This window comes from Puma concolor, chromosome D1 (genome assembly GCF_028749965.1).
Source record: "Puma concolor isolate L17-30 chromosome D1, mPumCon1.1.hap2, whole genome shotgun sequence".
Lineage (NCBI taxonomy): Eukaryota > Metazoa > Chordata > Mammalia > Carnivora > Felidae > Puma > Puma concolor.
This window is the reverse complement of record NC_141676.1, coordinates 91,421,466-91,447,159: the sequence shown is the minus strand read 5'-3', so window position 1 is coordinate 91,447,159 and position 25,694 is coordinate 91,421,466. Positions and strand designations below refer to the sequence as shown.

The 25,694-nt window shown below is 46.3% G+C and overlaps 1 protein-coding gene across 6 annotated transcripts in view; it reads right to left on the bottom strand.

Moving 5' to 3' along the window:
• ETS1 (ETS proto-oncogene 1, transcription factor) overlaps positions 1 to 25,694 on the bottom strand; it is a 132,858-nt gene that overhangs the window by 20,351 nt on the left and 86,813 nt on the right. For 3 of the 6 annotated variants that reach the window (XM_025928558.2, XM_086678691.1, XM_086678692.1), the window contains 5 exons: positions 13,173 to 13,292; positions 11,438 to 11,638; positions 8,599 to 8,676; positions 7,474 to 7,722; positions 2,857 to 3,117 (listed from right to left, as the gene is read on the bottom strand). In XM_025928558.2, coding sequence (XP_025784343.1) covers positions 2,857 to 3,117; positions 7,474 to 7,722; positions 8,599 to 8,676; positions 11,438 to 11,638; positions 13,173 to 13,292 — 909 coding nt within the window. Of the gene's footprint in view, positions 1 to 2,856; positions 3,118 to 7,473; positions 7,723 to 8,598; positions 8,677 to 11,437; positions 11,639 to 13,172; positions 13,293 to 21,653; positions 21,682 to 25,694 lie in introns of those variants that run through there. The other 3 variants (XM_086678694.1, XM_086678696.1, XM_086678693.1) reach the window with 2 other exon arrangements.

The following is a 25,694-nucleotide window of genomic DNA, read 5'->3' as shown; positions in this document are numbered from 1 at the left end:
ACTTTACTAAAAGTAGAAAAGGGTACAAGGTAAATTTGCCTAAAATCACACAGTGTGGTAGAGCTGGGGGGCAGCCCAGGGGACTTCTGTTTTCTGGGCTATTGTTCTCACCACCATATGAGACAGGGTGAAAAGCTGTATCCCCAGTCATAAAGCAAAACTGGATGGTGAGATGCTTAAAACGTGCTTTAAATGCAAGCGGCTGCTTTAGTCTTCGAGGCCTTTAACTGACAGTCACCTTCCCTCTTCTTCCACTCACTGGGTGTTATACTCCCTTAGAGAAAGAGAGAGAGAGAGAGAGAGAAAAGAAGGAAGAAAGCAAGAGCACCTTTTAAAAACAACCCACTCAGGGGCGCCTGGGTGGCTCAGTCGGTTGAGCATTCAACTCTTGATTTCAGCCCAGGTCATGATCCCAGGGTGTCGTGGGATTGAGCCCCATGTCAGGTTCTGTGCGGAGCGTGGAGCCTGCTCAGGATTCCCTCTCTTTCTCTGCCCCTCCCCCTTCTTGCACACATTCTCTCTTTCTCTAAAATAAAATAATTTTAAAAAATCCATCCAAATCAGGGGTGACATCAGCCATAACTCAGACCTCCAGAGCACACCTGTATTTCTGCTGAAAGAACTTACTGATGCTCCTATCTATTTGGCTCTGAGCTGGACTTCCAGGGAAGCCTCGCGGGCAGCCGGCTGATGCTGGGCCATCTTGATGGCAGCTCATGTCTCTAATTTGTATTTCATATTCATTCTGAATTCACAGTTCATCCCTTCCTGTCTCTCCCTGAAACAGGGACACTTGGAAAGATTCTCAGATAATTCTTTCGAGGTACTAAGATCATCTCAGTCAAAACCCTTTCAGTCACTCTTGTAGACTGTTAGCTCGGCAGGCTTCTCCCACACAGGAAATCCAATAACTAAGACATGTAACACTTTCAGAGGGGTTTCTATTAGAGGCGGAGATCGGGCTGCCACCCCTCCCAGAAACTCCTAGATCTGCGCAACGGCCAGAGATCCCGACCAGAATCTTATCCCATGAAGGGCGACCGAAACCATCAGGCTTTCTCTGGCCATAATCCAAACTTTAGAACTTAGGGGTCAGTTTCCTTAATCTCATTATCCACAAAACCACCCTCCCAAGCCAAGTTTTCATGATCACATACCTACCTAAGACAGACTGATGAAAACTGCCACAGGAGAAACATGGTCTGTGGATGCTGGTGGTGAGAAGGGTGATTATGCCAGAGAGAATACAGAAACACCTTCAGCGAGGGGAAACTAAGTTCAGGACTTGGTACCGGAAGTCAGGGTTGAGGCCGAAGAAGGGCTGGCCTTTACATTTGGCAAACGGCAGAGCACGGATCTCCCCGCACCGCGAGAACAGAAGCAAGCGTGACCAGCTAGAGACCCCGCCACCTCCCAAGCCCACACAGTCATGCTGGAGGTTCCTGGGTCTTTCCTTTCTCCTCCTAATTAAGCTGCATGACTCCCCACTCCTTCCTCAGTATCCAACTGGAGTCTGGGGCTTAAAATACCCAGGAGCTGAGACTACAGGAGCCAGCACTCTTATACACCTTGAAAGAGGCTGAGTATATTTTTTGAATATACACCTCGAATACACTTTTCCTCATTCCAGAAGTCATTAATGGAAAGGGGCAAACTTTCTAACAGTCTGCTGTCTGGAGATGGGAGAGGACTCCCTTGGAAAGCAGCACTTTTCCACATGCTAGTGACATTCAAGCAAAGACTGTGGGAAGCTACCATAAAAAGAACAGGGTGCCTTTCTGGGTCCTGACTCTGTATAGACCTTGTTGCTACCTTAAAACACAGAAATAATAATTCCTGGCCACCGCTCCATGCAAGGAACTGCACCAGGAGCTAAATGGAATAGACAGCACGAAAGACACACTCCTGAACTTTAAAGGTGGAGTAAATTTTCTCAGCCTTTGAGTCGTTCTCAAAGGTCAGCTGGCTTCCCTAGTAAGACCCTGAGAGTTCCCTGCTAGAAGAATGAGGATCAAGCCCGCTTTTGAGATCAGCCAGGCACCGCCCTAGAAACACAGGTATGACGATTTGCCTCCATCCACACGAAGGGTGCCCCATGTACACCTGTCCAGGGTGGAGTCAAGTACAAGAGAATGGTGGCCTACACAGCAGAGTAATCAAATCTTAAAATAAGCTCCACTCAAGCAACATAATTTCTAATTCTTAGAAAACACTACAGTCTTCTAGAAAGGATCTGACAGTTAATACATTAACGTTCCTTGGATATTTCACAGATACCCTCTTCAAAAGCCTCCAAGGTTAGGCAGCACGTGGGCTACGACACATTCAGACAATGAACTGTTTGATTACCCAGATTCTCCATCAAAGCCTAAGCTCTCAATATCCACCTCCCACACCCCATGCTCTTTCTTCATTCACTCGTAGAAGAAAATCAGTAACAGAGCTAAGTGAGAAAAAAAGCAAGGGTTTCCCAACAGAGAGGCCAGGATCTGGACAGCATAGGGTGACCAAGGGCACTTTTACCATTTGAACGGCCAGCCGATTGAGAACTCCCCTATAGAACAATCTAGAGTGTAAGCCATTCCATGATGCCTCTGAGGAAGAAGTTTTCCCTACCACTCTTGGAAATGATCCCTTGGGATAGAATGACACTGTTTACTTCCAAAAGTCAATGGTTATTCACAGAATGGGGGGACAGATGGATCGGATGTCTTAGAGGCTTGTTCGTCCCAGCTCCCCCTCAAAAAAGAAAGAGGCTGACTTCAGTCTCTAGGGACATGCACACGGTGCCTTCTACTGAACCCACCCATGGCAATAAGCACACAGAGGCGGCTGAGGTGGGGGCAGGGCGCCTACCTGTGTAGCCCGCCAGGGCGGCAGCAGGAATGACAGGCTTGTCCTTGTTGAGGTCAGCACGGTCACGCACATAGTCCTTGAAGGTGCCCTTGGGCTTGTGGTTGGGCAGGGCGGCTGGATAGTCCTCTGAGTCGAAGCTGTCATAGGAGGGGACGCGCTGCAGGCTGTTGAAAGAGGACTGGCTGCTCCAGGACTGGGTGAGGCGGTCACAACTGTCGTAGCTCTCCACGCTCTCAAAAGAGTCCTGGCCTCCGAGCTTACCTGGGGGAAAAGGAGGTGGGAAGAGGGCAGGGGGAGAGGAATTGGGAAAAGACAACTGTAAAAACCCTCTCAGTGACGACGGATTGCTCATCAGACCCGAAGGAGGGATGGAAGAATGGAGAGGCCAGTGGAAACGGAAGCATATGGGTGTCCGGGGGGGTAAGGCGCCTCACTGGGCCCCATCCGCGAGCCCACCGCCACCGTGTTGTCCTGTGTTACAGCCCCTGGGACAGAGACTCAGCTGCATGTTGCTCTTATCAGTCAGAGGGGCACAGGAGTGTTCAGAACCAGAATTCCAGAGCCAGAAATCCAAGAGCAGAGCATCATACACGGTATTACAGAATTTCTGGCTGACGCAGTAGACTCAACGAAGAGATAAAGAAATCAGAGCAGTGTCAGGCTTAACTCCCTACTCCACATCAGGCCAATGAGATGATTTCAAAAGGCCCAATTTGGCAAAATGCTTTGGTCATAAGAAAAAAAAAAATTTCCACTAGACTAAGAGCAGATTCACCTTCCTTGACCTTGGAACTGAAGTGTTATTTTTTAGCATTTTTTCCAAATACTATTTTTAAATGAAATACATGCAATGCCTCTATGCCTTCTCAAGTACAGAAATAAGTTATGAGATGCTTTTTTCCAAGAGATTAAAAAACAAACAAACAAACAAAAAACACTATCGCTCTTCTATCCATGTTCTTTGTCCTCTCCAAGTACAATTTTGTACTTGGAATTTATACTTCACTGGGGGAGTGTGGCCAATAAAAAACAAAGGAGCTGATTAAAGAGTTAAGGTCCATAGCAATGTCAGAAATCCTTTACTCTAGGAGTTGCTTCAGGCATTCTTAACTGACCACAAGATCATGCAAGTTCATTAATTTCCCAAACCAGGTTACAAACAGCTGCTGTGATTGCATAATAGCTCCTAGAGAAATTTCCATTGGCAAAAATGCCATTAAAAAGGAGACTAACCAAAAAAATAAATAATTTGGAGGAAAATAAATGTATCTAAAAGCTAAAAAGCTCACAGGAATGTGTTCTATGTTCTCCTTCCAGACAGTTTTCAGACAACCTAACCTAAACTAAATCCCGGGAGACTAAATGGCCATCTCGATTCAGCACTAGCCAAGAGGCAAAAGGATGTGACAAATGTATATGCAGAAATACTACGTCAACTCTCAGTTGTTCAGAGGTGGCTGGTCTACTAGAAAGCTTAAAGCCCAGAGTAAGATTGGCCTATACAAGCTAATACTGGTGGGTTTCTGGTGTATTCTCCCCTTCATAATAGTGGGGGTTGTGGTTAGCACAGTGTAATTCAAATATTTAATTATGGTATCCAAACTGAAACTAAATATATACTAATTGGGAAGGAAGATATGTTGCTCATAAAATTTAAACAAACAACCACAAAATCCAAGATAAAAGGTATTCACCTAAATATATACTTTTTTGTAAAGCCACTGTTACAGATTTCCTGAGCCCCTTATCCCCTCCAATACTGCTTTACCTACTTAATCTCATTCCTTCCTCAAATCATCCATTCGAAAGGTAGTTATTTACCTACTTAATCTCATTCCTTCCTCAAATCATCCATTCGAAGAAGAGTAATCTCCAGAAGTCAAACCAAAGAGCTCCATGGGTTACTGGCTCTGCCTACCCAGTCCACTGGCACGTTTGCAAGTCTTTATTATTATGACAAATGAAAGAATTGTCTTTTCCAGAAAATTCACATTACAAGACTCAAGAAAACAGCCTACAATGCGAATGCAATAGCCTCTTTTGAACAGAACAGGAAATTTTGTGGTGTCTCATAAAAAGGTGTTGACTAAGACCAGCTCTCCATCTTAATGGTCATTCAATTTCTCTGTGAGACAAACACACCGATAGAAAGCCGAAGAAAGAGAATTTTTTTTTCATGAAGAACACCCCACCCGAGTCGCCAGTATTTAGGTGGTATTGATACGTAAATCTCTCTGAGCCGATCCTACCTCCGTATATTTGGAGGCCGTGGAGAATGGAATTTCCACAAGCAGGAGAGCTGAGTTTCCAAGGAGCCCCAATAAGCAAGGGCACTAAACTAGGCCATAACCACCCTCTGGCAGCCTCTCAAACATGAGCCAAATGTAACTCAGTGGAGAGTTGTGGTTTATGGCAGTAGGCTGCTTTCTTTTAGCTCTATTTCACAATCCTGGAGCTGGGAACCTTCGTTTACGGGTATTTTCTCCAAAAATGGGTTGAATCCAACTGGATTAGGCACTCAGTTATGCTACTGTGCTCATGCAGGGAAGCATGTGCTCTCGAAGACGTCCACTGGCAAGCTTCTCGGAGAAATGGCTCAGAGCAAGTTCCGTCCAAAGCTATCGGACTCCACCAAAGAGACCTCAGAGCACTCTGAACAGTGGATGGGGTAGCCCCACAGCAACCCGCTGCACAGACTAACACAAAGACAGTACTCAGAGTCCAAATAAGTGGGACACAGAAGCACTTTGTATACTATAATGCTGTACACGAATACCACGATTATTACTACTAATAATCCGCTAACAGTGATGCATTCATTCGAACCAATCACACCATGGCCGTTTCCATCAGCCCCTGGAATATGTCATGTTTGCGGAACTTCTCAACTGCAAAAAAGCAGCCGTGAGCAAAATGGTCTTCCTCCCCAGTTCGTGTGGTCAGTCTGTCGTAAGGGAAGGAGAACGAGGCCAGAGAGAAACACCTCACGCCCCTTCGTCCGGGTCACTCTCTGGTCCACAGTCACTGACCGTGGGGTCAGAAGGATGCTGGGGCCCAAAACCAAGAACGAGAGAAGGAGGGGGAGAAGGGACAATCACACAAACGCAAAGCCAGACGCAATTTAAAAACAGCGTGACGGCAGAGCTACCCGAAGTTATGCCACGGCAGAGCCCAGCCCTCACACTCGGCCTCATCGCATATATGTACAGAAAGCCCCATGAGAAAGAGTTCTACTGCTTTGACCTGCCTGGAAAAAAAAAAAAAAGCGCACACATAACACATGTGTGTGTATGTATTTAAATAGACATGCATCCAAAAATAAAAAAAAAAAAAAAAAAAAAGAGTCAGAAAGGGGAAGGCAAAACTGGTTCCACCCATCCCCTTCGGTCTGAAACACAAACACCCTGGGGCCCTAAGACGGAAGATTACAGGTTCAGATTTTGCTAGGGACTTTCCCTCTGCAGGGCCTACTGCCTACCCTAAGTGCCTGCTGGGAGGAAGTGTAAGCCTCACACTCAAAGAAGATGACAATGTGTATGGCCCCTGCTGCCTGTAGAATGATTCTTCAAAGTGAAGATGTCTTTGGGCTCCCCTCTGAGAGGCTCAGAAGAGGCAGCAGAGGGATTCATCACTGAGCAGAAATCACTCCCAGGCCAGCCCAGCCTGTCTTCTGTGGCCGAAGCGCTCAGAGCACCAGCTCGAGGAGCTTTCTCCTGTTCCTCTTCCTGTTTGTAATTTTTCTCCATTTATCCATTGGAAGAAGAGTCTTTTTTTTTTTTTTTCCAACTTTCTAGAAATCAGCTCATTCTTCCTCGACGAACAAATATCTCCTGACAGAAGACTACTTTTCTCAGAAACAAAACAATCTGGACACTTCACGAGGTGGGCGTGTGCCTCTGAGTGTTGATGTCCTGATCTTAAATTCGGGTGTGCTTGACCTTTCTTTGCTTTATAAAGTCAGTCAGCTCTATTTTGAAACATTTACTTCCCTGTCAGTGAATGTTTTATCATTGTCCTAAGAGTCGTGTCAACAAGAGTACCTTCTTTTGGAAGCCTCTGGCCACCTTGTTCCCTGGTCCTCTAGCTAAATAGTACACATTTCCACCACACTGCTGATGACCGATTCCAAATAATCCACTGGTTTACCATCTTGTGTCTTCCCAAACCAAAGAAGTCACCGGAGGCTAGAGAGCCCAGGCGAAGCAGAGGTCATTCAGATACCAAGCCAGGGTCTACGGTCTGATGCAGAAATACTCTAGGAGGAACACTAGGGCACATGTGGAGTTCAGGGCTTTCCAGGAGGGTCACCTGAACCATTTTTAACTGGTTGTGTCTTCTTGAAGCAAAATTCTCCCAAAGAAGATAAATCATACCTTTAAAAACCACCACACTCAACCAGTTATTATTTAATAAAATATCTTACCCAAGTAAGAAATGTGACTGGTCACCATGCCAATTCCAGCATGGACACCATGGTCTTTGTCACGATGGTGGACCTGGCTAAAATTCCAGGTTGGAAAGCCCTTAATATCTACCTATTCTTGGGACCTGGAAAAGTCACAAAGTTAGGTAATTTCTCGGAAACCCAAGAGCCTCTAGAGAAGAAATCGGACCTACCACGACTGGTCCTCCCCATGCACATGTTGTCTGGGGTTACAACTTCTTGTTTGATGGCGAAGTAGTCCGTCTGCAAAGTGTCTGTCTGCAGAGGGTCCCGGAGAATGACCGAGGGGTAGTCGTTCTCATACTTGAGGGAGAGGAGTTCCTCTGAGCTGATGGGATGGAGAGTCTGGTAGGACTCTGTAATGAAGCTAGGCTCTGAGAACTCCGAGGGAGGAACGCACTGAGCATGCTCGATACCATAACCTGGAAACAGAGAGCGTGTGCCATTGGAGAGAGGGCCAATTTGCACCTAAGATAAGCACATCTTCACCATTTACAATAGCCCCACAAGCTGAAAACAAGCTTACTACCTTAGAGATTGAAAGGAACATATTTTAAGTCAGGAGGGCCTGGGTGTTTAACCTTGCTCTACTACTGAACAAGATACTTCCTTGACAAGATACTTCCCTTTTCTGGCTTAATTTACACATCTCTAAAATGGGGATGATTGCAATCTTCCTCAGAGCGTTGTGATAAAGATCAAAGGAGAGTGTATGTGTAAACTGCCTACCAACACTTGCCATCTTGGAGTGAATACCACTGTTGTTATTAGAATAAAAATCATAATAAACCGGTAAAATGAAAACAACCTGCTCAAGACTCCCTTCCAAAGCAAGGCCATCAGATAAGAACAGCCCTACCCTAATTCTCTTCTTCTGGCCACCTCTCCAGTATGGTTGGGTTGTCATATCCGCTAGTAAAAGGGAAAGAGAAAGGGCCACAGCCATATCTCTAACCCAACCCTCTGATGGCCAGCATGGTGCACGGGATCAAATAAGGTCAAAGTTCAGGGGTCAAGTTGTAGTCTCTCTGCATGACTTTTATGCTGAAGATATCAGAGAGAGAGATCCTGGCGTGGAGGAGTTCGCAGGTTAATAAAAACATCAACATGTAAATAGGTTGAAGCCTTGTGCCTTGTGGGAATAACAAAATAAATAACATAGAGGCTACAGTTAAGAAAATATTATTTTCCACAGAATTACCACAAAGGAGCCTGAGATCATCTGGGACAGGAATCCTTTCCTAGGTCCCATCATAGGAAGAAAAAAACCACAGGAGACGAGTGAAAGGCGAACTTACTAATGAAGTAATCCGAGGTATAGCGGGATTCTGGATAGGTAGGGTTCACTCCATTAACTTGATATGGTTTCACATCCTCTGTAACAGACAGGGCGAGGAACAAAACAAAGAGGTCAACGCGCAAGTAACGTTTGGCCTAAAAGGACCTTGGACACAAGGACTGCAATGATCTCAGTCCCTCTTCTAAGAAATCTGCATGTTCATTAACTGAGCTGGTGTCTGAGTCTACCCTGACTGGGGCCTTGTCTAGAAATGAGATCACAAAAGTATGGCTAAGTCTATTATTTCAGTAGCTGCAAAATGGTATTTAATATCTTGGAAAGAACACCAGTGAGTAATCTCCAAGGGCTGGGAAGGCATTCCACCCTCATTCTAATGGACGCGTGTACCACATTACCATCGGAGGCTTGGGAAGTTACCAGCCCAACACTCAGGCTGATGCGTTCCAAAACTTTTTGGAAACATATTACAATCTTTAGGTAGGTTGATTTTAACTTCTTCTAACAGAAGTCTGGTTTTTGTGTTGTGTTTTTTCGATCGCCCCACATTTCAAGTGTGGGCCCAGAGGAGAACAGGACACTGGTAAGGTGACTCTTTGGTGGATGTGGCAGGGCTTGTACAAAGAGAGAAAACAGTTATCACCAACTGCTGCTGGTGACCTGGTGCTAACTCCCCTTGGAAGGAGAAAGGAATGTAGGCGAATTAACTAAGCACAGACAAGGTCTCCGCTGAACGAAGGTAAATTCAGGATCCTCTCATTACCCTGGAATCCAGTGCCGTGACCTCAGCCATTGTATGGAGGGGTCTGATTCTGTTTCACAGTAAGAATCAGACATAAAGAGGGAGTATTGGCTTGGGTTTTTTCCTCAGATACCTGATAGCTTGTTGGGAGCAGAGACTGCTGGGAAAACAAGTTTCTGCCTGCACCGAAAAAACAGTTCCCAGTCGAGATAAAAATGATTAAACTCTGCTTTAGCAGCTTATCAGATTGAAACATCCCTGTACCTTTGGCCTTCCACCCCACCCCAAACAGCTATGTTCTGTTGCTCTAGTTTAATTACAGAACAAAAGCCATAGCCTCCACGCAAACACGCTGCTCAGCTCTTCAAGGATCTGAAGGGAGATGGTTCTTTACTGCCTCTCCCAGTAGAAAATGGGTAGGACGAGAGGACTCGTGTTCGCAAACATCTTCAATTATTTCCCCATCTGCCTAAATTCTATTCCATTATGCCTTGGCGGGGAGCAACTAAGCTACACCTGTCTCAGGGACCCAGAGGCTCCCGCAGGAGTTCACATTATTATACAAAGAAGGCAGGGCAGGAAGTTCAATCAAAGAAGACCTACGTCTAAGGAAATGAGCGATCTAGAGGAAACCACCTAATCTGCCCTCATTTTACAGATGAGGACACCAACGGCACCCGCGCTACTCTTCCCATCTCACGGGGCTGTTTTGAGAATCCAGAGACAACACGTATTTGAAAGCACTCCGGGAACAAGGAGGGGCTGCGCAGTTATTAACGACAGCTGTGATCACAAACGCTCCAGAAACACCTGGCGGCTCCATGGAGCTCAAGAGAGGGAAACGGCGTATCAGTAGAATATATTTGGGTTACACGGTCTGGTAGAACCCACCTTTGTGTTTATACGCCAATGGTTACATCAGATCTGTTATGAGCCTGCCCCATCTCTTCCCTTTATAAACAGGTCACTCGTGTCAACACGTAGGAGTGGGTGTTTGTGCAGTCACAGGGACATGTCGGGGTTTCGGGAAGCCTGTGCCCGGCCGTCCTCAGGCCTCAGGCGTGGTAGCCGCAGCGAGATTCACCTAGTTCTTGACTGCGTTTATTTATTTATTTTCCGGCAGAGGCGGAGGAGAAGGAAGATAACACCTCTGGGCCCAGAGGAATCTAATTTGGGGCTCTCCTGAGCATCGCGGAGTGGAAAATCTCCTCGAACAAAGGAAGGTATTATATGGAATAAAAGTTCTAATCCGGAGCTCTGCTCCCCGCCCCCAGCGTCTGCGCCACGGGCTGGAGCTGGTGACCACAGGGAAAGGGTGGGCCTGGGTCAGAGAGGCCACCGGGCTTCTAGGCTTACAGTCAGCTGGAGGGCACCGCTGAATGCTGGTAACTGCAATTTATTTTAAGAAGAAATTCAGAAAAATAAGTGCAAAAACACCCAAGTTTGCCGCCTGCTGCTGTTTCTATACTCAGCCAGGACTGTGGTACATGAGTCACTTGGTCCAAAAAGGTTGGAAGAGGCTCGTAGGGGAGGCCATGTCATTACAAGGTTGCAACATGGTATCCTGACATGACCCCGGTGTCTGTTCTGGATGACAAAGGTATACCACACCGCTGTAACCCCAACCCCGTTACTGGGCAGGGAAGCCGGTCTTACTAGTTAGCTCCGAGCATCGAAGCTTTCTTGCGGGATGTGGACAGGTACCACACTGCCATGAATCAAGGGAATGGGTATGAAGACTGCCAGGCAAAAAACAAAAAACAAAAAAAACAAAAAAACAACTATCTGTCTTGGAGCTGGCCGAAGACACTGCTCGAAGAGAACATGAGTTTGAGATACGGACGGAGATGAGAATTTTGCATCGCAAGAAGCGTCCAGAGTGCAATCTTGTGAAATATTACAATCTGGACCCCTAATACACAGGAGAAAGAGAAACTAACATTTACTAAGCACCTGCCACACGCCAGCCTGACATGCCTCCACAGCGCGTATGAAGACCTCGAGGGGACACCCACACATCATGGCATCGATGTCCCACCATTGGGTGTGTTCCCTCACCTACCGCTGCAGCAGCCCCACCCGGCCTCCACACCGTTACCTTTCTGCAGGATCTCGAGATGTTCCCACAGAATGTCCCCGACGAAGTCCGGGGCCAGCTCGAGAAAGCAGTCTTTCCCTAGCGCACAGAGAGCTGCTCCATTCATACAGAACTTCTGGAAGTCCACACCTTTCAGGCTGAACTCATTCACAGCCCACATCACCCAGTCCCGCACATGGGTTTCTGTCCACTGCCGGGGGTCTGAGGAAAGAGAGCAAAGGGAGATCCAGCAGGTCACGTTTTACCTCTTGCCCATGCCCCAGACAGGACATTAAAGGATCTGAATGTACTGAGGATGCTCTCTCATTTACAGATTTAGGAAGCACCCGCCTATAAAGGCATGTTGTGGGGCACCTTTTATAATACTCCCCCCCGACACTCAACATCCCCAACTTCTCTATCTCGCCAGTTAGGAGATCACTATCATCGACCAAAAAAGTAATACATGAGAGTATTCTCCACCCTTCATTAAAAAATTCACGAAGCTCCTCTCTCACTGCCTTATTTTCATTAGGGTTTTTGTTTTGTTTTTTTTTTTAAGTCCAGGACAAAGGAACAAAATGGCTTCTTTAATAGCAATAATGACAGTCAAGTCCGTTCTAGAGATTGCACTCACCTGCCCCTGCTCTTCACCGTTATAACTGACTTGAGGCATTATCATTAATCATTTTTACCTTGGCTAATTACAACTAGTAATAATCATAGCAACTAGTAACAGTAAGTCAAACGGTATTTGCTAATAACGATATTATCAGGTGCCTGTGTTCATCACACCAGACATCCTGCAAGGCTGGAACAGCATCAGAGAACAGACAATACATACTCTTCCTACGTGGCCTGAGGTGGAACGTGAGTACATCAGCGTGGCCCTCACAGAGTTCAGAGGGCGGCAGGCTGTGGTGCTCACACCAGACCTGCTGTCAAGGTCACCCCCTTCAATCTAGCAGATGACTTTATGAGATGCGGGCAAGCCAGTGGTCAGAATTCCCTTTGTGAATATTCTGCTTTATGTTCTTGATAAGATGTTGGACATTGCTGTCAGCTGAGGTTTGTGGGAAAGTAGGACATACACGAGAGAAGGTTTGGAGACGCATTCACAGAATCTAACATGGGGGTCTGACTGGGCTGGAAGCAATAGACAGTGTTACCCTTACTCAACAGAAAAGTATTCTTTCTGCTCTCAATTGTTCAGGAAATGTTGCTTGCTGAAGGCTTAAGTGTTCTCCAGTCATTTGTCCTTTCTGACAACTCCAGTCCCCTTACATTCCTAAATAAACCCTTTCAGATGAGAACACCCAAGTATAAACACATTTCACCAAAGTACATGGAAAAGAAAAGAGCGATCAGTTAAATTCCAAGGAATGTAGCTCGCTGAGTTCATCCAATGATGGCCCGGAATGACTTGAAGACTGTGTTTTCCAAGCTTGTCTGTGCTTTGGAATTGCCTGAGAGGCTTCAAAAATACTGATGCCACAAGGAATTGCATGTTAATGGGTCTGAGACATGGCCCCCGGCTAGGGATTCTTTGAAGATCCTGAATCTCATGTGCAAATAAGTTTGGGAACCACTGTCCTAAGACCAAGATGGCAGTTGTCAAACCCGGCAGATGGGGAAACATTAGCATGGAGGCACTGACCAAAGTATGATTAGCAATCATGTCTATCTCACTCTATAGGTGAGAAAACTGACCTCACCTAAAGGCCTGATCCCATCTCTTTTTCTATCAACAACATACCTTTGGGAATTCCCAGTCGTTGCTGTTCTTTAGAGAAACCACTGAAAGTAGCTTTCAACGCTTGAGACATCATTTCTTTGCTGCTTGGAGTTAACAGTGGGACATCGGCACATTCCATATCTGGAAGAAAAAAAAAATACCCTATGAACAATAAAAACAACACGGGCGGGGCGCCTGGGTGGCGCAGTCGGTTGGGCGTCCGACTTCAGCCAGGTCACGATCTCGCAGTCCGTGAGTTCGAGCCCCGCGTCAGGCTCTGGGCTGATGGCTCAGAGCCTGGAGCCTGTTTCCGATTCTGTGTCTCCCTCTCTCTCTGCCCCTCCCCCGTTCATGCTCTGTCTCTCTCTGTCCCAAAAATAAACAAACGTTGAAAAAAAAAAAAAATTAAAAAGAAAAAACAACACGGGCGATGGATGTTAGCTAGACTTACTATGGTGATCATTAAGCAATATATGCAAATATCAAATCATTATATTGTACGCATGAAACTAATACATGCCAATTATATCTCAATTTTAAAAAAACTAATAGGTAGTTAACCACCCGTAAGATATAATAGGACATGAATGGTCTGAAGAAAGCAAGTTGAGAAATAACTATACTAACATCCTCACCAGGGCAGGTGAAATTTGGGGGGCTTTCCACAGTGTGCTAGGCCCCTCAAAAAAAAAAAAAAAACCTGACTCTTGCCTAGAATGATGTGCATCCTTCACCAAAAAAAAAAAAAAAAAAAAAAAGCTTATTCTTTCTGTGTAGCTTTATTAATTCACCCAGAGTCCCTACTCACACTTCACATTCACTGAGAGTGTTATTGTGACTACATACTTCCAGTTACCTATGAAGAGGAAACAACATTCATTCATTCGACAAAACTGAGCACTTGTCATGTGTAAGGAATCAAGAGAAAACAGAAATGATCCCTACCCTCCTGGAGCTGGGTTATCAGATTCTGGCAGGGGATTCAGTCATTATAAAACCATTTGCCCAATTAAACATTCGAAGAGGTCAATAAGGGCTTCAAAGGAGAAGCAGGAGATGAGATGTTAACGTGAAACAAAAATTCCGTCAAGGCTGGAGGAACCTGAAAGGGTCTCCCTTAGGAGAAGAGACGTGCATGACCAGAGATCTAAACCATGCATACTAGTTTAAAAAAGGAAAGTACTCTAGACCAGTAGTTCTCCAAGGGTGGTCCCCAGGCCAGCTGCATCATCATCACGTGGAAATTGTTACACATGCAAATATCAGTCCCACTCCAGACCTCCTGAATCAGAACCTCTGGGGGAGAGGGGGAAGCCCAGAAATCTGTGCTTTTAACACACAATCCAGGGGATCCTGATGACCATAGTCCTAGACAAGGGGGAGAAGCACAAATAAAGGCTGTGAAATGGGGGAAACTTTGCCTGTTTTAGTATCAAAAAAATGAATGCAGTGGGAGCAGAGAACCCCCAAGGACAGTTGTTTGAGAGAGGAAATAGACAAGCGCAGAATCTGTTAAGGGGTCCTGATGGATGTGAAGTGGCCCCACACTATAGTTCTGATTTGCATTTCCCTAATGATTAATGATGTCTAGCATCCTTCCATGTGGTTACTGGCCAACTTTGTATCTTCTTTGGAGAAAGGTCTATTCAAGACTGTGCTCATTTTTAACAGAGTTGCTGAGGTTTTTGTTGTTGTTGTTGAGTTTTAGGAGTTCTCTACAGACCCGAAAGAGTCGAGACAGGGTCTTAAAGAGAGATTCGTATCCTTCTGTTCACAGCAGCATTATTCACAATAGCTAAAATGTGGAGGCAAAGCCAAGTGGCCATCAAGAGATGAATGGATACGCAAAATTTAGTGTATACACGCAATGTGGTCTTACTCCGCGGGACGAACCCACACATTACGCTAAGTGAGATAAGCCAATCACAGAAAGACAAATTATATGAGGTACTCAGAGTAATCAAATTCACAGAGACAGGAAGCAGAAAGGTAGCTGCCAGAGCCTGGAAGGAGAAAGGGATCGGGGGAGTTTAACGGGGACAGAGTTTCAGTTTCACAAGATGGAAAGAGTTCCGGAGGTGGATGCTGGCAACAGCTGTACAACACTGAGAATGTCTGTAACACCACTGACCTGTACACTGAAAAATGGTTAAGATGGTGAATTTTACGTTAGGTGTATTTTACCATAATAAAAAAAAAAAAAAAAAGGAGAAAAAAAAAGAGAGAGAGAGATCACCTTAGCTGTTCTGTAAAGAATGGCTGAGGCAGTGACTATGAACAGAGGTGGGAAAATTTGGTAAAAAGTTATTGCATTAGTTGCAGTGAAAGATTATGGTGGCTTTGAGTAGGGAGACGGTGTTACAGATAAAGTAGGTGGACAAAGTTGAAGTGCGTATGGGAGGTACTATCTATAAAACCTGATTTCTGTAGGTGGCGAGGAAGAGTAAGGTATCAAAATCTGTACATTTGCAAACATGTCGTCTTTGGCTACATCCATCTGTATTTTTATCTCTATGTCCAATCCCTCTAGTACTTGGAGAACAGGTTCAAAGCAAAGATCCACAAATATGGCTCAAGGTAAAAATTCTCTGCATTCAACGCAGGCACAAGTTCCTATATAAAAGCCAACCAGCAAAGAAATGACCTGAGAATTCCTACCAGCCATCCCGTCCGTGATCTTTAGGCAGTGATTACACTTTATTGCAGTAATTTCCAGAAGCCCTCTTCCTCACCCTGAATCTGGAGTGTATCATACGAAACTGACTTATTCAATGGCTGAGTTCCAGGCACGGCTACTGCAGAAGTTCCTCGACTAGCCATCTCTAAACCCTGGCCACTTAAAAAACTTCCCTGGACACATAGAATGTGTTATTGGCTGAATAAAATGGAAACACAGAAGGGGAAAAGACGGCAATAGATGACCTCTGCAAAAAGGAGCAAACATACTGCCTCTGAATATCAAAATGAATGGAAACTACATTATAAGAAAGGAGAGCCAGCACTTGCCCTCTGGTTTGCTTTGGGGGTTGCCGTCAGGAACCAGCTTGGGGTCCAGCTTTGCCCTGAAAGGACAGAAGGGTTCACTGCAGCCGCTCCCCAGGCCCTGCCACGGAGGGTGAATCTGAAGGTCTAGGGAGTGGAGAGTCTGGGCTGCCCTGGGACAATGCCCCCAAACATCTAGTAATCTAGTGGAAAAACCAACATGCCTCCAGGAAGGTTGACAAAATGATGGAAAATCCCAGATTGTTAAGAGGGAAAAATGGGGGGGGGGGAGCGGATCAAATGTTGATTACATAACATCCAGCCCTTCAAACAATGGAGTAATCACATGAGTCACCAAGAAAGACATCAATGCCGCCCCTTTGTGCCTACTCCACACACCCAAGAACAGCTAAGTGCGAGGTCCAGAAGTGTCTCCACTTAGAGTCGAAGTCAGCTTTACCTCAGAGAAAGTAACTTTTTCTTTAACCCCAGAGCATTATTTTTGAAAGGGACGACCAACTGTAGCATCCTTACCTCCCAGCACGCAGAACATGCGAGTCAATCAACAAATGGTCAGTGAATTCAGTATTGTCCCAATTTGAATCAACCTTCCTTCCCTTCACGCCCATCCAACACAAACCCACGAAGTCGAACGGCGTGGGTTTTGTTTTGTGTGTTTATTCCCTCCACTGATTTATGATTCGATGAAAAGAACTTTACTGATGGCGGATATTGGCCGGGACAACCCATGTGGAAAATACAGGCCAGGCCAAACGGACAAAGTGATTCTGCTGCAAGCTGGAAGTGAAGGAGGAGATTGGCTAGGAGGCCCCAGGCATTTTCTAAACAGAAGATGCCAAGGTGATGTGAAGGCCAAGGATGACAGCAGAAAGCCTGAGAAAGAGGTTTCCTGGAGTCTGCTTCCTATAACTCCACACACTCTGGAAGTATGGCCTGGACAGGACTGCTGGGCTGACAACTCTCCATGCGCGTTCCTGCTTCCTGTTAGGGAACCAGCCTCTTCAGGCTCTCGCTTGCTCTCTCCAAGAGAAGCAGCTGGAATTACTTTCACCTGTCCACCTCAATGCCATCTCCAAAAGCCTGGTCCACACGCTGTCAGCTGCAGCTGTACAGCACCCATCAGCTTTGTCCCTGGCCCAGGACACAAAGTGCTGGATCCTTTGGAAAAGGGCTCACAGCCCAGCTGGCTGGCAAAGGCCAACCCCACAAACTTGGGACACCTGCACTTGCACTCGATGAGCTCAGCAGAAGGCATGTCATTGCTCCTGGACCCAAAGGATTCAGACAGAAAAGTCAGAGCTATTCTCCCTTGTTAAAACGGGTGGAATGCTGGTTTCAAAAAATTCAAACCTCCTCTGCAAGCGAGTGAACAATCAGCCAGGCCCATCTTTATTAGCAGGATGGGCGCTGTGTTTAAAAGATGATGAACATTCCCAAGCAGACATTAATCTCAAATATTAAACTCTTTTTGTATAAAATACGAACGCAAAATCTCCCCCGCCCATTGCTAATCCGTGGCTGCAGCAGTTCTATTAATTACACTGATCAACAATAATAATGACATCATTACACAGGTGGAGAAGCCAACCTGCTGTAGCCCAAGCAGGCATCCCTGTCATTCCTGCCACATTTGGTCTCATTACCCATTATAACATTTTTGCACTAGGTACCAAATATTTCTAATTTTAGGAATGGCATCTAGAAATTAATCAGTGCCCCCCCCCCCGAGAGAAATTAACTAATTATATTTCATGGACAGGTACTAAAATGGCCTTCATGTTAATATTTGTATTGGCAGTATCTTGAATTTAAATAACACGTTTGTCTCCAAATGCTGGGAACCTGACCTGAAGATATATTATGCCAATACAGTGAAGACTAAACAGGATGCATTAGAAAGTGAAAACATTATGAGCGTATCAGGTTTCTAACCCAGTGATTATCCTTCAGGACCCTACATGTGGGTTAATATTTATAAGAATCACCGCGAGTTTTGGAGAAAAGAGTTGTACAGAAGCTAGGGAATAAGGAATAGTCCCAAACTCCATCTTACCAAGATTGTACAGTATCGAGGCGGAAATGAGCACGTAGCACTACTTGAATCGGTAAGGGCATAACGAGCCAGGGGCCTTCTGAACTTATGGAAACATCTGCTCATTTTTCACTGCGGCCTGACCCGTGAACAACAGCTTATACGCACCCCATGGATGGTTTAAGTCAAACGCAGAACAAGGGTTTCGATTCACTCATATGCAACTCAAAGTTTAGGGCTGTTCGATGTCCAAGAACCCATGCAAGACGTTTTCATGTGACTTTTCACACCATCCCTTTAAGTCGTTTGAAACCAAATGGCTCGTATCAACCATGTTACATAGAATCTAAGCCTGAAGTGATGTGTGTTCTGGGAAAAGTCAGGCCATGGCCTTACTGACCTGAGATGTTTCTCCCCTCACCATTCTCAAACTACACAAGAAAAGGGGAGCATCGGGAAAGGAAGGGTTAGGTGATGAAAGACAAAGCCAAGCGCTAGAAACACCAGGTGCATTATTCCAGTCTCGGACAGTCTCGCACAACCATCAGACTGGCCAAACCCCAGCAGGTTACCATGATAATTAGCTGTGTGTGGTGAGTGCTGTCCCAAGGAAGAGCAGCCTGAAAGAAACCGCCAAGAATGAATAACATGCCTTACAGCCAAAAGCTGCTTTTTGGTCCACAAAGATCTTCCATGAACACTATTTCACAATATCACCCGGGAAACTTCTGAGGCTCCTGGGAAGATATTACAGGATACCCATTTTACAGATGAGGAAACAGAGCTCCAAGGGAGCAAGAGACTGGCGTGAAATCACACAGCGAGCCTTTTTTTTAATGTTTATGTTTATTTTTGAGAGAGAGACAGAATGGAGCAGGGGAGGGGCAGAGAGAGAGGGAGACACAGCATCCGAAGCAGGCTCCAGGCTCTGAGCTGTCAGCCCAGAGTCCAACGTGGGGCTCAAACCCACGAACCGTGAGATCATGACGAGCCGAAGCTGGACGCTTAACCCACTGAGCCACCCAGGTGCCCCACAGAGCCATTCTTTGAACTCTTCAATCCAAGCTCTTTCTACTCTACTCCACTGCTGCAGCAAACAGGAACAGATCAGAGATCCAAGAAAACTAAAAGTCTGACAGCTCAGAGAGAGAAAATGGGACTTGCATTTCTTTCTTTCTGTCTTTCTTTCTTTCTTTCTTTTTTTTTTTTTTTTTTGGACTTTTATTACCTAGTTTGAAAATTGGACACATTTGAGGAAATAATTATAAACTTAAAGTTTATTTCTTAGCTTGACAATTAGATACATTCGAGGAAATAATTACAGACCTAAGCACTAGCCCCATAAAGACATAATTAAAAGCCATTTACAGAATCAACTGTAGTCTTGTCCTTGTTCGAGAGAACACGGGTAGGGACGCTTCCTTCCTTCCATACAAAGTACCCAAGTTAAATGACAACCTGGCTTCCTTCCCTGTCTGTGTTCACCCCTGAGTCACCCTGATGTGTGATCATGCACATCATATAAGGTGCATTAGTTACATAAGGTCTTACTGAAATACGTTTCTTAAAGTGAAGGAAATCAAGAAGAAATCTTCCGGTTCATAGGGGGAGGAAATAAGAACGACAGTCCCAAATGGAAAGAGAGCCCCAAAGACAAGGGGGAAAGATGGCGTGGGGGGTGTGCAGGGGGCTTGACCCAGCCTGTTGCTCAAAATCCCTGGGTTCTTACCCCAGTTTTGCCACTAACATAATCACCCTGGATAAGTCACTTAATCGGGGCATTGCTACAAAGAGGTCTGTTGATAGGTCTAACATCCCTCGTAGCATTTTGAATTTTCCTTATGGCACTTTTCAAACATACACCAAAGTAGAGAGACTAGTACAATGAAATCCCATTCAAAAGCTATCAAAACACTACCCATTCTATTTCACCTCCTTCCTCACACACTGAAGAAATGTAAAGCTCATCCCAGGCCACACGTCCTCTCACCCACAGATATTTTATTGCCACGAAGACATTCTCTAGGTAAAGGAGGACCATAATGTGAAAGCTTACGTGAGACAGATAAACTCCTGGAAAAATATGATAAAGATTACTTTCCACGGTGCTTACATTTTATTTACTGGCCCATCTGAACCACAGAACTTGTTTTCAAGCAGCACTACCATGATCTGGAACGTGAGGAAGTTGGATCAGAGAGAGGAACTCAAATCGGGATGGTAAGCCAGTGCCTTTGACTCCCGTGTCCTACCAGAAGAGACTGCAGGGATCATTGTTCCTGATGGTTAATGTCCGCATGAACTTCTAACTGTGACTTTGGAGTGTGCAAGAAAAGGCTGGAGCTCCTGGGAAGCATCCAAAAGGGAGTGCCAAGCCGCCTAGAAAGTCCCAGTGTGGGACGGAAGGCATCTTTGCTCTTTTAGATCAATAGAAATAGAAAAAACTGGCTGTGGCCAGCAACTGATAACTGACTCCAGAGCAGCTTGTTCCTGGAAAGTTGTCACTGGTCTCTAAGAGGACTTCCCCCAGTGAAGATACTGGGATCTCTGAAAAATGTGAAAGGGAATCTCAAAACCCATTCCACAGCCCTCTCTCTCATTTGCGGAAGGGTGGATTGGAACTGGGCATGAAGAGACCTGGAAGGATCCTCTTTCTCCCACACTCCTGAGTCTAAAGCCTGTAGCAGGCCCTAGATCGTATAATCCACAAAGCTTCCGGCTGTGGTTAGTGCAATGAAGGGAAATCAATGTCCTTCCTCAGCCCCTCGGCTCCGTTGTCATAAACCTAATGATGTGACGGCAGTGAGGGGCAAGCAGGACTCTGCTCCAGCAAGCACATATGGCGTGGTGCCCTTGTGGAGCCATCCATCCCTACCAAACGGTCCATCACTGCCCCCAAGTAATGGGACACCATGAGCTCTGAAACAGACTTCTCACAGCTTCCGCCCTTCTCTTTACATATCCAATCTCCTAAGAGTCACCGGCCAATAAAAAACCATCCCAAAGGCAGTGGGGGGGGGGGGGGGGGGGTGGTGGAGGGAGAAGTTGTACAGAAAATCCCCAATCCACCCTCCAATGACGTGAGTGACCAAAATTGCAAGCCAGTCTCCAGTGACAGCATCTCGGCTTCACTGCCAAGGTGCACCGCCACTGGGGAGTGCACACCTCTCGGGTACAACATGCCAGCGCAGAGGTAGGCGCCCCTTCTCAGGGGGAAGCCGCCTCGGGACAAAAGAGATGGTCCTCGGCGAGGCACAGCACGCTCCCAAGTGTACTGGGACAGCGGCCTCGGGTCCTGCAGCCGGGCCTGGGAAAAGAAGCCTGCAGAGAGGACTCCCGAACATCGAACATCTGTAGGAAGTGACTTCAGTCCGCTCCCTTCTTCCCTTCATCCACCCTTGCCCCATCCCCCAAAAGGAGTTTTAACACATTATTACCGCCGAAGTCCTGAGGATTTGGTGACTCACCAGGCTCACACATGGTTCCAATGAGCCCTTGACCATTACATGGTAGGGGAGCAGGAAAAACAAATGAAAGCAGTTGTAATTCGGCAGCGCCGGAGTTCAGACCTGCCAGACAGAAGGGATTGCAGGCATGTTCCCAAATCCGTTCAGGCACCTGACATGCAAAGCTATTTTTAATCACTGGATTTATTTCTTTCCTACCCCCTCCACCATCCTCCACCTCAGCAAATGTTTCGAAGTCAGAGCAAAACCCAAATTAATTCCAGGTGTTCAGGGAAACCCAGAGAGGCTCTTCCGTTCCAGAATCTGAGCCAGAAAACAGAACTGCCCCCTGGGCCCTACAGCTAAATTTTCTTGCTCTTTCCTTAGAATAGTTCAACTCTCCTACCCTAAACGTTGGGCAAATGGCCTGAAAGAGGAAATACCGGAACAAGTGGAAGGACTCCTAAATCACATGTTGTTTGTTTGTTTGTTTGTTTGTTTCTAGCAGCCCTGGCCAAGTGAAGGTGCCAGAGACAGGGTCTCCAAGACCACTGAGACAGAGCATTCTTTCGTTACCCAGGATTCTCTCCCCTCCTTGCAGTGAGGATGAGATTAAATTAAATTAAACGTGTGTGAAAATGCCAGAGCCTACTACATAGTAGGTGCTCAGTAAATTCTTGGTGACCTGAACTAAAAAGTGTCTTGTAAAATACCAAGACTAAAAACAAAAACAAACAAACAAAAAATGTACACAATTTTATTTCCTGATGTTCAAGAGACAGCAAGAAGAAGGCCTCTGGCCATTTCGCCAGGTACAAGGAAGCAACTGAGAAAATGAAAAACTTATTGCAAAACAATCTGATTCTGAGAGGTCACTGGAAATTGACATCTCCTGAATCTGGCTCTTTGTTTTACCAGACTAAGCGGGAAATCTGCAAACGAGAGAATCTTTCTTGCAGCAACAGCCTCTCCAATGTGTCCTGCCAGAAGACCTCACAGCTACACGATCCGATGCACCGAAGATGCCTTTTGGTGTTCAGCACTTCCTAAGAGTGCCACTTTAGAGCCAATGTGCCACAACACAAAATGGTAATTCTGTGCTCAAAACTCTCTTCTGTAGGTTTGCAGCTTGCCCAAACCCAAGCTGCACTTGACCCCAATCACATGCCCTGAAATGGACTGACTCTCTCGCGATTTAACTACTGAGATTAGGATGCCTGCATAAAAGGCCCAGCTCCGTAGAGTATTTTCAAGAAAAACTAAAAGTTCTTAAATGATCATGTAAAGCCACTTACAGAGTGCGTCACGTGTTTCACATCATTTCCTGTGGGCAGGATCACACTTGATTCCCACCATATCACACATTTTACAAGTCCTGAACATCCCCAGACTGTGCGACTTCTTTGTCATGAACACCACGGAGAAAAACACACAGCCGTGTTTCCACATTATTCAGGACGAAAGCATGAACCGGCCCCTTTCTACCCCAAGGCTTTGCAGACAGTTACAGGAGATCCTACAGGAGATTCTCCCGTCTCATACTTCTGTGAGGGCAAACTCCTGTCCTGCCTTCAACTGAAATCCCCATGACAGGACCATTGGCTCTTGGTACCCATGTGGCAGAAGATAATCCCACCCAAGATGACCCAGGGAAATATGTGACATCCTACATCTTGCTTCCACCACTCCTAGTTTACGTATCAGTCTTCGATGCCTCACAGCCTGAGATCCCGGAGATGCTGGTTAACTGGGCTGACCAATTTATTTCACTTCAATTGCCCTCCCACCCCCCCCCCCCCCCCCCGCCAGTGCACCACCTCTTAATTTCCAGCACGGTTATCGGAACAGAATTTCCCCTGTTGCAGAACGTTTGCTCCCATACTCCATTATGACCCTGCAAACAACGAAGTGTGCACTCTCATCTCCACCACCCCGAGTGACTTAGCTGAGACAGTCAAGCCGGTCTCGTGGTCTAACCAGCACTCGCACCCAGATCCTCGGACACTAAAACCAGGTGTTTTTTCTACCCAGACCTATTAGCAGAGGTTAAAGCCGGGCAGAGAGAAATGCTGAGCACAAGGACATGTCTTTCTATTCCCCCCATCATTTTTATTAGAGAGAAAATTCTTCCTGGAGAAGGAAAGCACCTCAATCCCTGAGACCCTCTGCAGAGAGCAGTCACGTCACCAGAGCTGTTAGGGGCTCTACCGCACGACCTACCCAGAATCCCCCGGCTCGGGGCCCACTTGACGCTTGGGTCTGGGGGCAAGACAGGCATGGCGGGGGCTCATGAGGATCACCAGGCAGGCCAGGCTGATCAAGGTGGAGGATGAGGAGTTTTCTCCACGGGCAAAGGAAAAATCTGGGCAAACAAATGGAGTAGAGCCCGTTTATTTAGGCTGGAAGAGGTAAAGTTTTTCTGCACTTTTGAACTGTTTTCTCAAGGCCTGCCTCTCCCTCCCACGCAGGAAACAAACACAGAGACAGGCCTCTTGCAGCGAGGGCTCCAGTGGCTGAAGGCTAGCCCGGCAAAGGCTAGAAGGAAGAGGGGCAAGGGGTGGGGGGCAGGGTGCACAGGGGGAGCAGACAGAGAGGAGCTGGGAGAGGAGGAGGAGGGGGAGAGCTGGCAGGGAAGACAGAAGGCAGGAGGGCAGAGACGGAAAAGAGAGGCAACGAGAGGAGAACGCAGAGGAAGCAAATACTGGGAAATCTTAAACCCGCATAAAGGCCAGAGAGCAGAGGAGAAGTGGGCTGGGAAGATCCAGCAACTTCCAATTAATGATGTTCAGAAAGCAGCATTTTTCCATCAATTTTGAAAGGAAATTCTCCCTCGACTTTCTTATTTATTTATACATTATATAAATACATTTTTTAAACCAAAAAAGGACCGTTTTTTTCCAATGGGAAAAAGCCTTGTCTGAGATGAAAGCCGGTCTTCAAAAACCCCTCAGAGGAAGCTGAAACCCCACATGTCTTGGTGCTACAGAAAGAAAAACAAAGTGGACATTCTTCCTGTGTTCTAAGGCTTTTTTATGCAGATGTGTTTTTCTTTTAATAAATAAATCTGGACACAGAAGGAAAACGCGTACGCACACACATTCACACAGTGCAACTGTCTGCCTTCAACCCAGGGAAACCGCAGTGAAAAATAAGAATACGTAAGCCCGTTTGCCGAGTGCAGGGACAAAGCTTCTCAACATGCCAACCACAGCCAGTAAAGCTATATGCTCTACCTACGTAGCCTGCCCAGGCTCCCCAGGTGGACAAGGGACTGTGTGGTAGGGAGCAATGGCAATCAGAGGTAGGGATGGACCGGAGACCCAATCACCAGGCTTCCCAGAAGGGCCCACGGCGGTCTTTTAGGACAACACCTGACTTCCTAAGACATGCAGTTGCTTGGTCCTTTGTGAGGACCACTCAGGTTCCCTCCTGGACCGCAAGAACGATTTCTTAGTGATCACACACACTGAGCTCACATCTGCCTTCTAATGAGTTCTAGCCTTTGCCCCTCGTGCTGGAGGCTGAAGCCACGCATACAGGTTTAACCTTTCTTCATCTATCGGCTTACCAACGGCTTTAACATCCCGCCGTCACCGCCTCTATCCAGGCTTTCAAATTCCTTGGTGGTTCCTTCAACCATTCAGGACGGTATGGTTCGTGCCCATCTGCCCCCTGCTACCCAGAAGCATTCCTGTGAGCCCGTGTTCCTACAGAGCATCCTGAGCCAGGCCAACATCATACTTCTTAAGAGAAAAGGACACAATCACCCTACACGGTCCACCTCTGTGGGCCCAGCCGGCCACGGGGTTTTCCAACAGCCACACGACAGAGGCCACTCAGAGTGCACTCCAGGCCTACTCTTCCACAGGGACTGAAGTTCAGCCAGTTCTGCACCCGTTGACTGAATCTTATTAACCTTAGTGTCAGGCTTCACATTTATCCTTATGGAACTTGACCTCATTTGTTTGGATCCATGTTTCCACGTGCGGAGATCATTTTTATATCACGAATCTGTCCTCATTCTATGAGCTCTGTGCCATGTGCAATTCAGTAAGTATGCTT